At 39.1% G+C, this 16,088-nt stretch overlaps 2 protein-coding genes across 8 annotated transcripts in view; both read left to right on the top strand.

Moving 5' to 3' along the window:
• The window catches only part of PIP5K1B (phosphatidylinositol-4-phosphate 5-kinase type 1 beta), a 96,266-nt gene extending 95,406 nt beyond the window's left edge, over nucleotides 1-860 (top strand). For all 7 annotated transcript variants that reach the window (XR_012053000.1, XR_012052998.1, XR_012052997.1 and 4 more), the window contains one exon: nucleotides 119-860. Coding sequence is in view for 1 of the 7 variants with exons in the window: in XM_072922291.1 (XP_072778392.1) it covers nucleotides 119-121 (3 nt within the window). In the remaining 6 variants the exon portion in view is untranslated. The remainder of the gene's footprint in view (nucleotides 1-118) is intronic.
• Nucleotides 861-4,103: 3,243 nt separating this feature from the next.
• Nucleotides 4,104-15,588, top strand: FXN (frataxin). The gene is made up of 5 exons (XM_012577716.5): nucleotides 4,104-4,370; nucleotides 5,809-5,891; nucleotides 7,235-7,355; nucleotides 10,704-10,801; nucleotides 13,570-15,588. The coding sequence occupies exons 1-5, from the start codon at nucleotides 4,119-4,121 to the stop codon at nucleotides 13,721-13,723; spliced, it is 708 nt and encodes a 235-aa protein (XP_012433170.4). The 5' UTR covers nucleotides 4,104-4,118; the 3' UTR covers nucleotides 13,724-15,588.
• The last annotated feature ends 500 nt before the right edge of the window (nucleotides 15,589-16,088 follow it).

Here is a 16,088-nt window from a genome sequence, read left to right as displayed (position 1 = left end):
GAGAATCACTGCTGAATTGTACTGCAGCCTGTTTAGGGGAGGAAAGATGTTACCCGTTTATAATTCTGTAAGAAAACAAGTAAACACAACTCTTAACTTGTAATTTCTGTATTTCCAGTAACAAAGAATACATGAAGATTAAAACTAAGAGAAGTGACCATGGTTAATGAAGAGCACCTTCTGCACTCCTCGTTTAAGGAGGATTTGCTGAGCCTAATAGACAAAGAGTAATAATCAACAGAACTAATTCTAAGACGTGCCAGGATCTTTGAACTATAGAAAGGATTGATGAACTTGACAAAAATGACATGAAACATTCCACACTCTGCTGTCATCTGCCATTGCTTGCTCAACTGTGAAGAACTGTGTATTCAGGCTGCTTTCTTTTCAATATTGCCAATCACCTTTTTTGGACTCTGAAGTGATATTTTCTTATCAGCTCTCTCGTGGTTTCATTTGCATGCATTCTGTAACTATGCACAAGCAAAATATATTTCCTACTTTACCTATTTAAAAATAAAGACAGTGGTGAATAAAATAAATTTCATTTTTCTGATTCCCTCCGTTCTAATTGCTTAGACCCACATCAGTGGAAACTGGAACTGATGTTGTATGAGGGTTAGGGCAAATCTCTGCACATACCATATGAAAATGAGCCTTGAAAGATACTTTCACTGTTGGTAAAAAGGAGATTAAAATGTTATTTATAATAAGGCCTTATGTTGTGTACATATATTGTCCTTGAAATATTTTTGATTTTACTTAATTTCTTGTAAAAAAGAAATTATATAATTTATTTAGAAAATACTACTGTAAACTATAGTTTTATTGATGAATAAAAGATTTTTTTCTGAAGACTATCACTGCTGTCATCGTGCTATTGATCTATACTGGACTTAATTGCATTTCTCAACCTTCGTGGGACAGTCTTTAAAGGCCTCATGAGATATGACAAACATCCTTTACCAGCTCTATAATGAAAAGGGAAATCTTGAAATTAGAGCAGGAAAGCCAAAGGAACATACTCAATGGCTTTATAAAGCCATTTCAGGTTTTTCAGTATGGGTGATCATTTTAGGGTAACTACAGAAACTGTTTTGGTTCCCTAATTTCCCAAGTAACAGGGAGATAATCCCAAATGCCAGTGATCATCAGTCCAAGATTTCATGCTTCAATGCAATGGTGTATTTAAAAATTTGCACAGATGTCACTTAGAAAGCTACTGAAGTTATTGGTAATAACACGTCCTCTAGGAGTAAGCGTAGTAAACCTGCTAAATTGAAAACCGGAACTTGGCAATTAAAGTCCTACAATTATTCTTTGTACCTGTATGGAATTTTTCTTGTAAGAATTTGGTGTGGTGAACTTTTTGTTTTGGCTTGGTTGGGGATGGTGGTGGTATTTTTTTTTATTTTACTTTGATGTAATCCTATAATCCTGATGAATAAGAAGAATAATTCCTTAATTATGCACAGTATAGAGAAATTTAAAGAGGTTTGGGGTTTTTTGCGTTCTAAGTATGCAGGGTCTAAGGCTTCCTTCACTCAGTGCCTGTATCTCATGATTACCACTTTTCTAGGCTTTAAAATTAGACTGCTTAATCTCAGCAAGACAATTATTCTGCAGAATTCCTCTGAGGAAAGCAAAACCAATCTGCATGTCCTATGAGTAAAACATTTTGTACATCTCTGTCAAGTGTCTGCTCCTTTATGCAGTGTACAGGATATGTGTCTCTGTGCAAAGCAGATACTTGTCATTAGTCTCATTTGGGGAAAAACATTTAAGCACCCAATTAACCTTCATATAGAACACGCATGACAATTTTCCCCCAATTACCTAGTAACGATAGTATCTGAATTTGTCTTAGGAAGAACCCAAAGGATTCACAACTTAATTGCGACAGTTCTGTCTAAAACCAAAATGTCTATACCAAATGATTCAGAGACTTGAGACATCTTTTGTGTACAATCCCTCTGTTGTGGGCAATTTAATTTCATATAACTTGCTGGTATTTTCCCAGACCCTTCCACCAGACAGTGATACAAGAGCAATAAGTAGCACGCTCCCCCTGTTCTTCATAAAAGCTATTTGCTGAAACATTTAACATTTGCTTAAAGTAAAAAATCTATCAGCTCTTTCCAGACTGAATGTGTGGGGCATGACCCTGCACTGCTTCTTCATCTGGAACTCCTTCACAGGTATTTTACACCAGCATAAAAAGGTACTGATACCAGTATTGTGATATGAACAACATTAATTGTTGTTCCTGTTGTTCCTAAGGGACAGGAATCAAGATGAAAAACATTAAAAAACCATTGTTAAAATTGCTAATCCCTAATCTGAGCCCTTTAGAAGTTGTGTGACTGATCCTTGTAAAATTCACTAACTTGAACTTTACATTTGAATTAACTGTTGTTAAATTTATAAAAGACTTGGTATGTGAATTTGCTAGTACTAGAGAAAATATTTAATCCACACAAATTCATTCGTCATTAACTAAGAAACAAGATGAACAATTCCTATTGAAAGTTGTGTATGACTTGGATGACTAGAGAAAAATCACTGTGGAACTAGTTGGATAATATAAAAAATACCTGAGGTTCTTTTTATAGGAGAGGCAAGCTATATAAATGAGCACCATCTTTAACTAGATTAAATACTAGATAAAAGAACAGGTATTCTTCCTTTCTTCTAGCTCTTTCCCCCCTTCCCTACCAAGGAATGAAAAATCAGTCGTTTGCTTTACCAATGATTTCTGTGGTCTGACACAAGTTCTTTGTTCCTACAAGCCTTATCTCAGTCTGTAAAGCATTATTCCTGTAGAAACATAAGTAGCTTCTCCCAGCAGGGCAAAGAATGGGTTGCCCTTCAAGAAACTAAAGAGTATCTTTAATCAAAACCGCCCCCACAAAATACAACAAGAACACAAACTGAGAAGACACTGGGAACAAAGAAAGACACAGGAGTCTGTTGAAAACAGACAAGAAGCTGGCTGAGTTAGATAAAAGTTTGACAGAAACAGCTTTTAGGTAAAACAGACTTCATAATTTCAGTTGAAATTTGCGCAAGTGGCTTATTTGAGCTTCCCCCCCTTGTGTAGAGTAAAATTATTTTGGCTTCTAGAAAAATGTTATAAAATTACAGATCTAGGTGAGAAACATAAGAACTTACTCTCTAATGCAGTGGAAGATCACACAATCAATAGAATAGTTTGAATTGGAAGGGACCCTTCAAGGTCACCTAGTCTAACCCCTCTGCCATGAGCAGGGACATCTTCAACTAGATCAGGTGGCTCAGAGCAATCAGCTGCTTACTTTAATTAAGAGTTTTTGAAATATAAAAATCTATCACATAGTAACCAGCGGTAAGCTTCTGAAGCTGTTGGTCCTGTCCTGTGGAAGGCTCTGAAGTGAACTTTGTCTGTGTTCCCACAGAAACTAGGAATTATTCTTTAACTCTCATCTACTTGACAAACCTAATTTCTTTCAGTTAAAGTAACAATACGACATGTCTGGCTGAGAGTCTACGTCTTCATATACTGCTGATAGCATGGCTCCACCAGCATTTATGTAACTTAGTGGAAAATGCCAGGTGTGATAAATGATGTGCTTTATTTCTCCTTTACTGGCTGAGGGAAACGTTTTACCTGCAGGACGTAGACCAGAATACTTCCTGTCACAGAAAACAGTCCTCGAACGGGTCCCTGAGTGAATGCTTGGTGCATAGTGTGGCTTCTAACCGCTATTTTTCCCGGCTGCAGCTCCTCGTGGCTCTCCCCAGCGGGCCCGCTGTGCCTGCTCCGGGCCGGCAGGGATCGCCCGGAGCCATCCGTCCCTGCCTGCCCGGAGCAGCGGGGCGCGCACGGCGCCCAGCGGGGACAGCCGCCCTAAGCGGTCGCCGCACCCCCTCGGCCCTGTGGCACCTCGGGGGCGAGATCTCCCCGAGAGCAGCCTGAGCAGCACACCGGGCCCAGCACCCGTTCCCGGGAACAGCCCTGCCGGGCCGCGCTAGAGACGGGGGAAGGACATCGGGGTAAAGCTGGCGGGGAAAGCCTCGCCGGGCGGGCAGGCCGTGCTGGGCTCCGATACGCCTGTGCTGTAGCAAAGCGCTTGGGTTCGATGCATCCCGGCGCTGCCGGGGCCGGAGCCAGCAGCGGCCGGGAGCGGGACGAGGCCCGCGCGCTCCGCCCCCAGAGCCGGCCCGGCGCGGCCCCGCCCGCCGCTCCCAGCGGCCCAGGCGCCATGTGGCGGGCGGGGGCGGCGGGCGCCGTGCGCGCCGCGGGACGGGCGGCGGCGGCGGGGGCGCGGCGGCGCGGCGGCACCGGGGGCGCCCCGAGGGCGGGCACAGCCGCCGCTGGCAGCGGCCGCACGGTGAGCGAGGGGCGGAAGGAGGGGGGGGGCGAGGCGCGGCCTGCGCGGCAGCGGGCGGAGCGGCCGTGGCCGAGCGCTGGCTCGGGCGGGCGGGCCGAGAGGGAAGGTCGGCGGGCGGGGATTCCCGAGACGGCTGCCGGCTCTGAGGAGGTCTATGGCAGCCAGGGCGACCAGCGCCGCCGCGGGCCCGCTCGCCGGCCGGCCAGCAGCGAGGCTCGTCCTCCCTCCTTTCCCTCTGTCCGCCTGCCCTCTGCTTTCCCGTCCCTCCGTGCCTCGGAGCTGCCGCGCAGCGGGGCGGGCGCGCTCGCTGCTGCCCCTGGCCGGGCGCGGGGCACAGCGCTGGCCGCCCGCAGCCCGCGCTGGTACGCGGAGGCAGTGCCGGCTGCGTGTCGGCACCCCTGCTGGCGGCTTCCTGTCACGAACCGAGTATAGGTACACGCTGATGCAATTAGAGCCTCTCAGTCTGGACAGAGCCTGGACGTGCTCGTGGGCTTGTAGCTTTTGAGTCTAAGCGTGTATAGAATGCTGTGGGGTAAGGGGTGCAGTCAAACATACAGGCACCGTGGTGTATTTTGTCGGCCTGTTCCGTTTTGTCGCCCTTCTGTCCTTTCTGTCGGTGTCGTGGTTTTGTACTGACATTGATAGTACTGCGGATAGGTGGTACACCGCATGGAGAGAGATTGGCCTGTGTTATGCTTTTCCATGCTTGAAGAGAGGCTGACGTAGCTCCTTTGCAAATGTCACTTGATTTTCAACTCCATCTGAAGTTTTCAGAGCCTTGCGCGAGTACACAGAAGATAATCGTGAATGCTGTTCTACCATTAAACCGAATGGTCAGTGCCACTTAGGAAGAAAATGGAAATCCTGCCATCTTCCTTTCCTGCTGGATAGGAAGGACACTTCTGCTGCTGTGTCTGGCCTGGGCATACAGCTTTTCCGTAATTTGGAAACCTAGAATCTGAAGTGGTTTTGGCTCTTTGTACATAAGAAGGATTCAGGGTTTGGGTTTATTTCAGTTTAATGCGTTCCTGACTTCCAGCAGAGGGACGCATGTTGTTGGTAGTGCGGCATTTGAGTAGCTGATACTTAGGAAAATCTGAGCCTAAGCCATTTAATAGTCCGGAATTGCTCAGTAATTCTGTGGCAGAGAAATAGAAAAGTTAGAATAGTTCTCTTTTCCTATAAATGAGAGAGTGTGGGGCTTTATTCCATTTAGCTTGCATAATGAAGACAAGGATAATTGTAGATTGTTTTAATTATCCAAAGACTAAAGCTGCATGATTCCTTCCATATTAGCCCTGTGATACAGAATGTGAACATTTTACTTGAGGGTGGAGAGGACTTAAAAGAAGCTGTTTAATTTATATGATAAATACATAGTTTGTAATTCATTACATTTTAACTTTAATTCCATTTTGTTTCTGCTTACTTTGAACAGCAATTACAGTATTCTTCAGATGTGAGGAGCAGGACTGCTTGGTTCATAAATTTGAGAAATGCAGGAACTCTGAGTGACACAAGGTAAAAATACATTTTGAAATATTCATATGAAAATATTGGTTATGTATTTTAGAATAACTTGTTTACGTACTAATACTACCAAACTAATGTAACGTTGATGTGATGTAAAGGGCAACTACAGTTTCAGCTAAAAGTGTTTTGTGTGTATTTGCGAAGTCACTTAGCAAATAACTTATGTACCTAAACGCAGATGTCTAGCACCATTTCATGTGTGCCAGAGGATTTGAAATTTCTGCTTATTCTGAGAGAACATCACACCACATCTGTTGGAGACTTCTCCCCTTCTGATGCAGCAGTTGGAGATACAGTAAAGGATTGTGCAGATGTCTGAAATGGCTCTTGCCTTTAAGTGCCTGAAGTGGACCCTGAACCTGTATATGGATCGTGCCCAATCCAAAGGCTTTCTGTTCTCCATGCCCCACGGCATTTTGTGGTGTCTCTCTCATGAGTGACATAGAGCATATGTCAGTAACTCGATAAAAAACTTCTGAAAAAGTTTCTATTACCAACTGATATATAGTATCTATTCAGCCCATAGTAACTATATCCTTGCTATAAGCATTAGCAAAAATTGAGATTATTTTCCTGAAGTGTTTGTTGGTGGGGACGCCCCTTTACACACTCAGTTGAAAGCTGACACTGATGGAGATGGAACAGCTTACGTGGTTTAATTACATTTGGTTAATTAAACTGTTCAACACTTGGTTCCACTAAAGAAGAAAAGAGAATTGGTCTCAGAGGTGCTTTAAGCCTTACGCAATGGCCACAAGGGTGCTTTGAGACTCTCTGGAGTAGTCTGTAATTTATAAGTGTTAGTTCGTAAGCACAGTTTAAATAACATCTAATTACCAGGTTGCATGGGTAAATCCAGTTGAGGAGGTAAATGCTGTGCATAAACATGACATGTGATACTGACATTTCTAAACTGTGTATAGCTACAGCAAGTTTTATAGAGTCAAATGACATACATTTCTAAATGGTAGATGCTTTTGTCTCTATTTGTGGAATTCAAAACTAAGCAAAACTTACGCAAAGTCTTATTATGAAAATACCTTACTTTGAAATGTGATGCTATTTACTAAATGGGGTTAGTATATCTAAGGAAGTAAGCATCTTCTCCTCAGTTAAGAGATCTCTAATACCAGTTAATTTCAAAATTTCACATCCATTTATAAGGTGGATTGTCAGTTACATCACCTTAAGAAAAATGACTACTTGTTTTATAAGATCATTTCATGGTTACAGTTTCATCCAAAGTTGTGGTCTTTGTATGTTTTTATTATAGGGAAAATGCTGTCTTCTGTGCTTTTCCTCCTAATTAAGGACTTCTATGTCATTTGTAGCTCTTTAGATGAGACAACCTATGAGAAACTGGCTGAAGAAACACTGGACTCCTTAGCGGATTTCTTTGAGGACCTGACAGATAAACCTTTTACCCCAGATGATTATGATGTCTCTCTAGGGGTATGTTTTAAATGTTATATTACCACTGTAATTATTATAGGTGTTTTTTTCCTATTATTTGAAGGAGAATTTTAAATTAGTCACCTTAGTGCTGATACTGAAAATACAATTAATTTTTACACCTTTATTTTTTACGATAGTGTATATTGACTGGGGCAACAATTCTGGTGAAAAGTAACACATACTGTTGTGTGATTTAGAGATTCAAAATGTTTAGAGAAAGACATAATATAGATTAATAAATCAGCACAAGAGGAGATTGAAACTGTTTTGTAATTTCACACTGGTCTGTACATTTTCTTAAACGGGCGCAGATACCTGGCGTAGCAATCAGTTCCGTTCTGGTGAATACTAGAACAGTAGGCCTACATGGCATAGTACACCACATGTAACAGAGCAGTTTCTTTGGTTGCTCTGAATACAGACAAGCAGCATTTGTCTTGACCAGATAGTGTATTTTTGTCCTGGTTTTAATGATGACAGCCTGTGGTGGAGAGAAGCAATAGGAGGGTGCAGTGTTCGGACAGGTTGTTGCAGAAGTGAGACCAGAGTGTACATGGGGAGGAGGCTGCTCTCACAGGAGACATTGTATGGCTGGAGCCTTCAGTAGTCAGTTACTCAAATACACGAGTGGCTGACTCAGAACAAAAATACCCCTGTTATTTGTATAGGGAATTTATTAGTTTTCATATAAATTCAGTTCCTGAAGTGATCTATGTCTTACAGCCCTCAATATGACTTGGAGAAGAGTGCTGTTTCTCCCTACATTACTGTCTGCTACACAGGTTTTTCAATACTGCAGTTTGTTGAGGTCACATAGCTATTGCTCCCTCTTCATGTGTTACTACAACGAGATTGCTTTCTACTGGCACTGTCATATAAGGTTTTGTGCTCCAGGATGTTGAATCGGATGGTTTGGGTTTCACTGTGCAATATACAAAACCAAAACAAAAGTCTGTAGTTTTTTGACTTCCTTATGTGTAGCTTTGTCATCATAATTTTCATTCTGTATTTTTAATAGCTAGGATATAAAACAACATATTGCCAGTAGCTTTCTGTTTAGCAAATACTACTTGTTGCTTTAATTAAGTATATAGATAATGTTACAGCTAATTTCTTTTCTAGTAAAAAGCATTAATTAAACATTACTCTTCAGTATGTTTTAGGATATCAGCACCTATTAGCCTGGTGAAACTATCCTAGGACAAAAATAAGCAATGGTTGAAATGTACCTTTTAGTATTCCTAAACACTTCATTATGTTAAGCTGATGAGTCATGCCATAATTTTTTTCTCCATCTGCTGTATGGTGGATTAAGGTTGACATTGACTTTTGAAGCTCAAGAGGTAATACTTTTACGTCTTAATTTTTACCAGTGGTCCTTTACTATATAGAGAGGATGATGACAATTAATAATATGCTGTCATTTCTGTTGAAAGCAGAAGATTAAATAGCCCAAGTTTTAATTCTAAACAGACAGGGTCAGTGCTGCAGGAAACCACAAGGTGGCGAATGTGATAAAGGTCTGCTGTGCCTGTTGTAAATGTGATTGCTTTGAGCAATTTATATCTTTGTGTTCAGGGAAAAAAAAAATATCTTTAGAAGAACATTTTTGTTACTAGGAAATAGCGAACATTCATCCAGTAGTACAAAACACATACAGCAGTATTTCTTAAAATATGGTAAAAGTATCTTGCAATTTAAATTCTTTAAAAATTCAGGTTGTATTTTCTAATATTTCAGAGGTACTGTAAAATGTATGAGAAAGTGTTTTCAATTCAGCAGTAGAAGTTAACCTCTATTTACTTTGCAAGGATAGAGCAACAGTACTTTCTAACAGCTGATATACAGTATGAATAATAGTACAATTTTTTGTTACCTCTTTGAAAACCCATTTACTTGTAGTGTTTCTGTAGAAACATGTAGCTTAACATCATGCTGAATACTTAGTATGGCATTACAAACAACATAGAAGAATGCTATATACAGGACCTGTATATCATTATGCAGGCCTAATCCTCCATCCTGTTCTTATTCTGCTATATCTCTGCAATTCTAAGACCATGAGATATGGAAAAGTTGAAATTCTAACAACCAGAGAAGTAGCTTGTTCTTGCCCTTCTGTGTATTGTACTAATGTCCAATAGAAATAACTGGTAGGACAAACCTGATGGGACTTTTAAACAGAAGACCCTTTCATTTTGATCACAGATATAAATGCTTAAGCACAGAAACGGCATGGAAACTAAGGTAAAAAATCAGATCCTGAGAGTATTATTTTATGCCTAGTGATACTTGCGTTATCTTCCCCTACTGAGTTACTTTGAAGGGGATGGAAGCTTTGAGTTGCTGCTTGTGCTACAGAGTATGTTGGCAGACAGTAAATGCTCATACCTGAAAGTGTATTTCCCCATAGTGAGTGTTTATACATAGCAAATAGCCCAGGCAATGATAGGTGGCTCTAGTAGTATCTTCTGACTAAAGCATGAAAAGTATGATACCCTTGAAGAAGCTTTGTTGTGCTGTAGGGCTTGAAGTATTTGAGATACTGTGAACTAAATAAATTATTATCTGAATCATCACATTGTGTTCTGTAGAAATATTTCCCTTTTTAATTAGTATCATTCAGATCACCTTTAGATCAACTCCAGTCCCAATATTGTTGTATTTTCACTCTTAATGTCAGAACAGAAAATATTTTTGTCAGTTACAAGAAACATGAATTATGTTGTCAGTAAGAAATGTGAGCAAGAAAGAGAAAATAAATGTTCACCAGGGTGATGGTCTAAAGGTGGCAGAACCAGACTCGTGGAAAACCCGAATCATGGGATTTAGCACTGGAACATTTTTTCAGGTATGAATCAGAATTATAAAGAAAAAAACGTGTTTGTTCCCTGTTAAAATATTACCATTATTGAAGAAAAGTAGGTAAAATTGCATGGCTCAGCAGTCTGGCAATGACACATAAAGCTTCTTGACTTTGAACCACACCAGTTCTGCATCATTCATTAATATAAAAAATGTTATTGGATTATGTTTTAATCATTGCAAAATGAGTTGCAGTCTGGTCCTTTCAGGATGCCAGGTCCAAGCTCAAAAGTATTATTTCAGTAGTAACATTGTGAATGGTACAAACACACTAAAATCAAACTCTGATCAGAAAGTTTAAAGTCTAGATCAGACTCAAAAATATACTAGGTGTAATGATTATTCTCCTTAGCTATTATTGTTTGGGAGATGATTGAGAATCTGATACAGGTATGTAAGTTTCTGCCACTGCAATGAAGTAATTGTTGTCAAAGTAACAGGATACAATTTTTTTATTTCTTACTTTCTTTGTCTTTTAAGAGTGGAGTACTTACAATTAAATTGGGTGGAGACATGGGAACATACGTAATCAATAAGCAAACACCAAACCGGCAGATTTGGCTATCCTCACCCACTAGGTAAGTTAGTTGCGTAATATCTGCAGACTGGGTGGAAAAGTTCTTCCTCATATTTATAGCATGGCACAATCCTGTAATATCCTTTTCATAAGTAACCCTTCTACTCTGCATATTCTCAAAATGTGATACAATCTAAATGTTCAGTAATGCTTTGGTATAGGGTTTGGGGCACACTGCAGTATTACTGGCATACTTAAATTAATACAGGAAATGTGTAACAAAGAATTTTCATGTGCTGTTTCAGCCCAAAACCACTGCCTACAGGAATATAGCTTACTCATAGGAAATATAACCAGCAATGATTAAAAAAAAAAAAAAATAAACAAAGCTTCTGCTGGAAAAAGAGCAATGATGATGTCATCATCTAAACCTCTCTTTGTGTTTTAAACAGGGTGGCTCCTTCCCTTTTAAGCTTGTGGGATTTCCTGCTTTATATGTTTATGTATGCCCACACTGGTTGTTTTTGTCAGGCCTCTGCACTTCACAAGAGCCTTAGCTAGCTGCTTCCTCTGCCTTTTCTAATAATGTGTTTTGATCCGTTCCAGGTTTTCTGGTTGGTTTCAGCAAGCAGGGCAGCCAGATAAGTGGGACAATGCTGTAGCTGTTCTCCTCAAAATCTGTATTATTTGCCAGGAAGAAGAATCCAGGGAGCTGCTAAGTGTTAGTAGTGAAGGAACCAGCTTATAAGATTCTTGTGTCACTGACGGGCTTCATCTCTTTATAAAAACCAAAATTCAGATAATTCCTGTCTATTTAGCTCCAGGTGAGCTAAGACATACATACTCCAGAATATGGAGTTTGAGGAAAAAAGATAATTTTTTCCTTTTATACTCCCTTAACTGGTATTAGATAAACAGTGGTATTTGCTGGAACGTGATGCTATGTGTTCACTTATATCCTGACTTCTGAAAGACAACTTCAGGAAATACTGTATGATCTAACCTGTCATCTTCTTAACTGCAATATGCTGGGAAGTGAAAGAAGCAAATGTTGCTGCCAGTAATTGCTTTCATTGAATGTTTTGGAGCATGTTTACAGTAAATGTTGACCTTTAGTCTTATATCTCAAGGGAGGCAAATTTGTCAAGATTTGTGAGACATGTTTAATGGAATTTTTTTTTTGGCCGTCTGTTTGCTATTGAGTATCTGTACACCTGAGTGAAAACTTTACTTAGTTGACAATTACAAGAAAGGGGCATGAGGGGGTGTGTGCAACCTGCCAGCAGTGTGAGTGCAGTAATTGAATGTAGCTCCTGACTGAAAAGACTTTTCAACTTTACAGAATATTGGCAACACCTTAATGTGATATTTTAATTCTTTTCTCTTGTGGTTGAAACATATATGCATATGTTTCAATCAGAATTACAATTCTGAATTACAATTCAATCAGAAATACATTTAATCTATAGTTAACTTGGTAGGCATTTTATAGAATTCACCAGATCTTTGCTTAAACCATTAATTTGAAAGTCATATTTGTACAGTCTTTTGGAGATTCATAGAACTATAAAGGTGTTTCATGTGCTAACCTTATCACTGATATTTACTGCATAACATTTAAAACCAGTTCAGATAATATGCATATTTCTTTGTCATTGATTAAATGGTCTGATTTTAAATCAATTAAATTAACCTGATTTTCATGAATGACAGGATCTCATTCCATCATTCTCTAGGTGCGGGAGAGTATAAACATAAGCTTGTGCTGCAGAAGTGAAGTGAGAAATACTTAGTAAAATAACTGACACACAACCCTGGTTGAAACAGTTACTCCTTCTGATACAGATAGTGAGATTTTGGTGAAAGTGACTTGGATTTGTGCTGATCTTTATAACTTCTCATACATTGAGCAGTGGTTGGAAAGTACTTCATTTGACTATTGTGACTACTTCAGGCTAGTTAAGGTTCAGATCAGTGCTTATGCTTGTCGAGAGAGAACCTGCAGATTTTTCTTTTGTATTGACAGGATAGTTTGTTTTCTAGCAGACTTTGCATGTTGACTGAGTTCCAAGGTATATGTCCTACAAAATCAAGGGTTTCTCCATTTATCCCAGACGATCATTTCATTCCTTTCTGTTTTCTTTGCTTGTCTAATGTTAAGAGCAGTGGGTACTTTTCAGACTTCTCCCACTTGACATGTGGAAAACTGGGTGGATAGCAAGGTCTGGAGTAGAACCCAGGTGTTCATGTTTCTTTCTTGATACTTAATATAGACCTGGAAAAACCAAGCCAGTTACAACACAATAGCTCCGAGAAAAACAGCATTTTAGTTATAAATCTCCCACATGCCAATATATTTGCTTTCAGGGGCTAAATGATTTGGTTGCATCTAAAATAAAATTATTTGTGCTTTACTGTTCTTAGAATATTTGCAAGAACTAATCAGTGGCATTAATTCAGCATTATACAAATAGCTGTTGTGATATTTGTGTGCAAGAAAATTATATCTCTGAGGGAAGATTGGGATAAAGGAAGGAATTGTGGGGAAATCAGTGCCAAAAGCAGGAAGGGAAAGTGCTTGTCTCCCCTAGGAGTGACTGATGTATCTTGTCACCTTTCAGATATATCTGTTTGATGGCTCAGTAGTTCCTGACATATCAGGCCTTTTCTGCTCCACTTCCTCAGACTGCCCACCAGCCGTTCCCCATGCTGTCTGTTCCTTTTCTTGGGCACTCTGTGGCATACATTATGCATGCAGGCTTCCAGCAGGTCTCCTGAAATAATGTGTATTTATGACATGTTTAATGTTCTGTGGTATTTTTTTTCTAGTGGGCCCAAGCGCTATGACTGGACTGGACGGAATTGGGTGTATTCTCATGACGGAGTATCTCTTCATGAACTACTATCAAAAGAGGTTTCAACAGCTTTAAAAACTAAATTGGATTTGTCCTGCTTAATATATTCTGGGAAAGAAGATACTTGATTGTATTCTACCTCATGGAAGTTTAAAGACTTTAACCTCAAGCCAAGCTCTTTCTTAGGCTGAAGTACCTGAGCTCAATTCTGTTGTTTTTCTTGGCATCAATATAATGTGCAACAAAAACGAAAATAATATATTTTTTCTGTAGTGCTCAGTCTTTGGATTTCTGTGTGCTGTTTGAATCTGTGCAGTACGCATGGTTGAGGTTGCCCATCCTGTCACTTCATGTCTTCCTTTCTTCCTGTAGAAGTCATGAATTGTTAGTTTCTATAGAACTTGTTTGCATGTAAGGACTGACAACCTGGTGACTTCTGAGCAGCACACAAACAGTGAACTTTTCTTGGTGACCAACATTCATCCAAAATAAGAAATGCCTGTGAGTTACATTGACATAAATTGTGGCACTGTGAATGTGTTGCCTCAAAATTTGTGGCTATTGTAATACATCCTAGTCATATTTAACATGTCATAGTGTGTGTAATGACAATTTTTTTCTTAGTATTGCAGAGCTTGCTATTCTCCAAAGTCTAAATTGTAGTGTGTTTCACCTCAGGATTTTTTTTTTTTTTTTGAGCTAAACTTTAAATTACTTAGGCATTTTTGTGGCTCTCAGCATGATATGGAACTAGAAAAGCTAGTTTATGAAGTTTAGGCTGTACAGCAATACCTCTGCAAATATTTAATTCTGTTACTGTGCATTTCTTTTTTTCTACCCTTTTGTTCTTCAAAGAGCAAAAGTACCTTTTTTTTTTTTTTTTTTTGAGCTTAGCAAAATTAAGTTAATTAAAATTTGCACTAATTTCATACTACTGAATTTCTTCAATGGTTTTAGATTATCTTCTATCACCGTGATACAGCAAGTCTCCCCCTGGTACCGTGCTGATGGAGAAATTTCTTAGAATCAAATATTGTTCTTAGACTGATGAAGCTGTCTTCATTAGGCTATTCAATATGTGAAGGAATAAACTATACTCCAGATCTTACAACAAAAACATTTAAAAGAAATCATGAACTACAATACTTCAGCATTTGCACTATTGTAATATTACAACTTGCAGGTTTTAACTGCCTATAAAATGGACCAAATTGTTGACTAATGCATAAGGGAAAAATTATACCATACTCTTGAAGATTGTATGAAAAGATGTTCAGTGCACAATATTTGTCTTACTGGTTTCTCTGATGATGTGGTTAGTTTGGCATGATTCTCTAGCTATCTTGATAGATAAGGATTGATTTTGTCACTGAAAAACAGTAACTGTAAAGTGTTCTTGCCCAGTGTTTGCATTTAGAGTATAAGCATTGTTACCTGCTATTTCTCACTACTAAACAGAAATGTTTCAGTGGAAGTAGCTCTTGGTTAATGGTTCATGCTGTGTGCATGTTTTGCAATCAATATAAATTTCAGCTTTACTGGATGAGGTAAATACAATGACTCCCAGACTTCATGAGTATAAGAGTAAAGCATGTTTTTTCAAAAAAGAACAGGGAGGTAAAAATAGAATATATTTTTGCTGTTCTGAATTTAGAACACTGAGGATAATTTATAGCATATGGAAATATGTATTTTTATGTAGTTACTTGTATAATATTTAGTTCAATCTCCTACAATTTTGGATTGTCATTTAAACAAGTTTGTGTAGAAGTTAATGACTTGATAATGGAATCGAGGATACCTGGTTATTCCTTTGCCTGGCCATATGTAATTATTTTTTCCAATTGACTTTTCCAAAAATTATTTTATTAAGTATTTGCATGCAATTTGACCACTGACATGCATCTGATTCATGTTTGGAAGTTCATTTTCCATTCCCTTACATCTGGTAGAAATGTTTATGCCAAAATAAAATTGCATGTGAAATTCTTAATTCATTATGTAAAGGTGTGATTAGAGGGTTTGATAATAAGGGTGAAGGCCCCGGACATGTGCATACTTTTGAATTCTTTCTGTTTCTTAAAACGCATACTGGAAAGATTCTGTCCAAGGGTGGCCAGTTGACGTGAATTTTGTAAGACCAGTTCAGCTTTCACAGTTCACATGTGCCCTTCATCTGTAATGCTACTGCTATTTATGCAAACCATTTCCTGGGTTTAGGTATCTGAGTAACAAATGGATTTAATCTTAGCTGAAGATAAATAACATCAGCAAGTTAGAATGAGTTTTATCTCAAAGCACAAAATGAATCATAGGACATGACTCATGTTTTGCTTTAATACTTGCATCAAATTGTAAGTAGGGGGCAAGGACTCCCATGAACCATCACACTTGTACAATGGAGGGACTGAATGACTCTGGTGCTAATGTCTGACTGCTTATTGCCCCAAGACAAGTAACACTTCTGTACTGTTTTTTACTTCCGTAACTTAT

Source organism: Taeniopygia guttata, chromosome Z (assembly GCF_048771995.1).
Source record: "Taeniopygia guttata chromosome Z, bTaeGut7.mat, whole genome shotgun sequence".
In the NCBI taxonomy this organism is placed as follows: domain Eukaryota; kingdom Metazoa; phylum Chordata; class Aves; order Passeriformes; family Estrildidae; genus Taeniopygia; species Taeniopygia guttata.
Note: the sequence above shows the minus strand (reverse complement) of the source record. Positions and strands in the feature narration are given on the sequence as shown.

Excerpts from the sequence above, each read along its gene's own strand:
- FXN (XM_012577716.5), top strand. The coding sequence starts at position 4,119 with ATGCATCCCGGCGCTGCCGGGGCCGGAGCCAGCAGCGGCCGGGAGCGG. Across the intron at positions 4,371-5,808 it reads CCGCTGGCAGCGGCCGCACG|CAATTACAGTATTCTTCAGA; the intron begins GTGAGCGAGGGG and ends TACTTTGAACAG. Across the intron at positions 10,802-13,569 it reads TGGCTATCCTCACCCACTAG|TGGGCCCAAGCGCTATGACT; the intron begins GTAAGTTAGTTG and ends TTTTTTTTCTAG.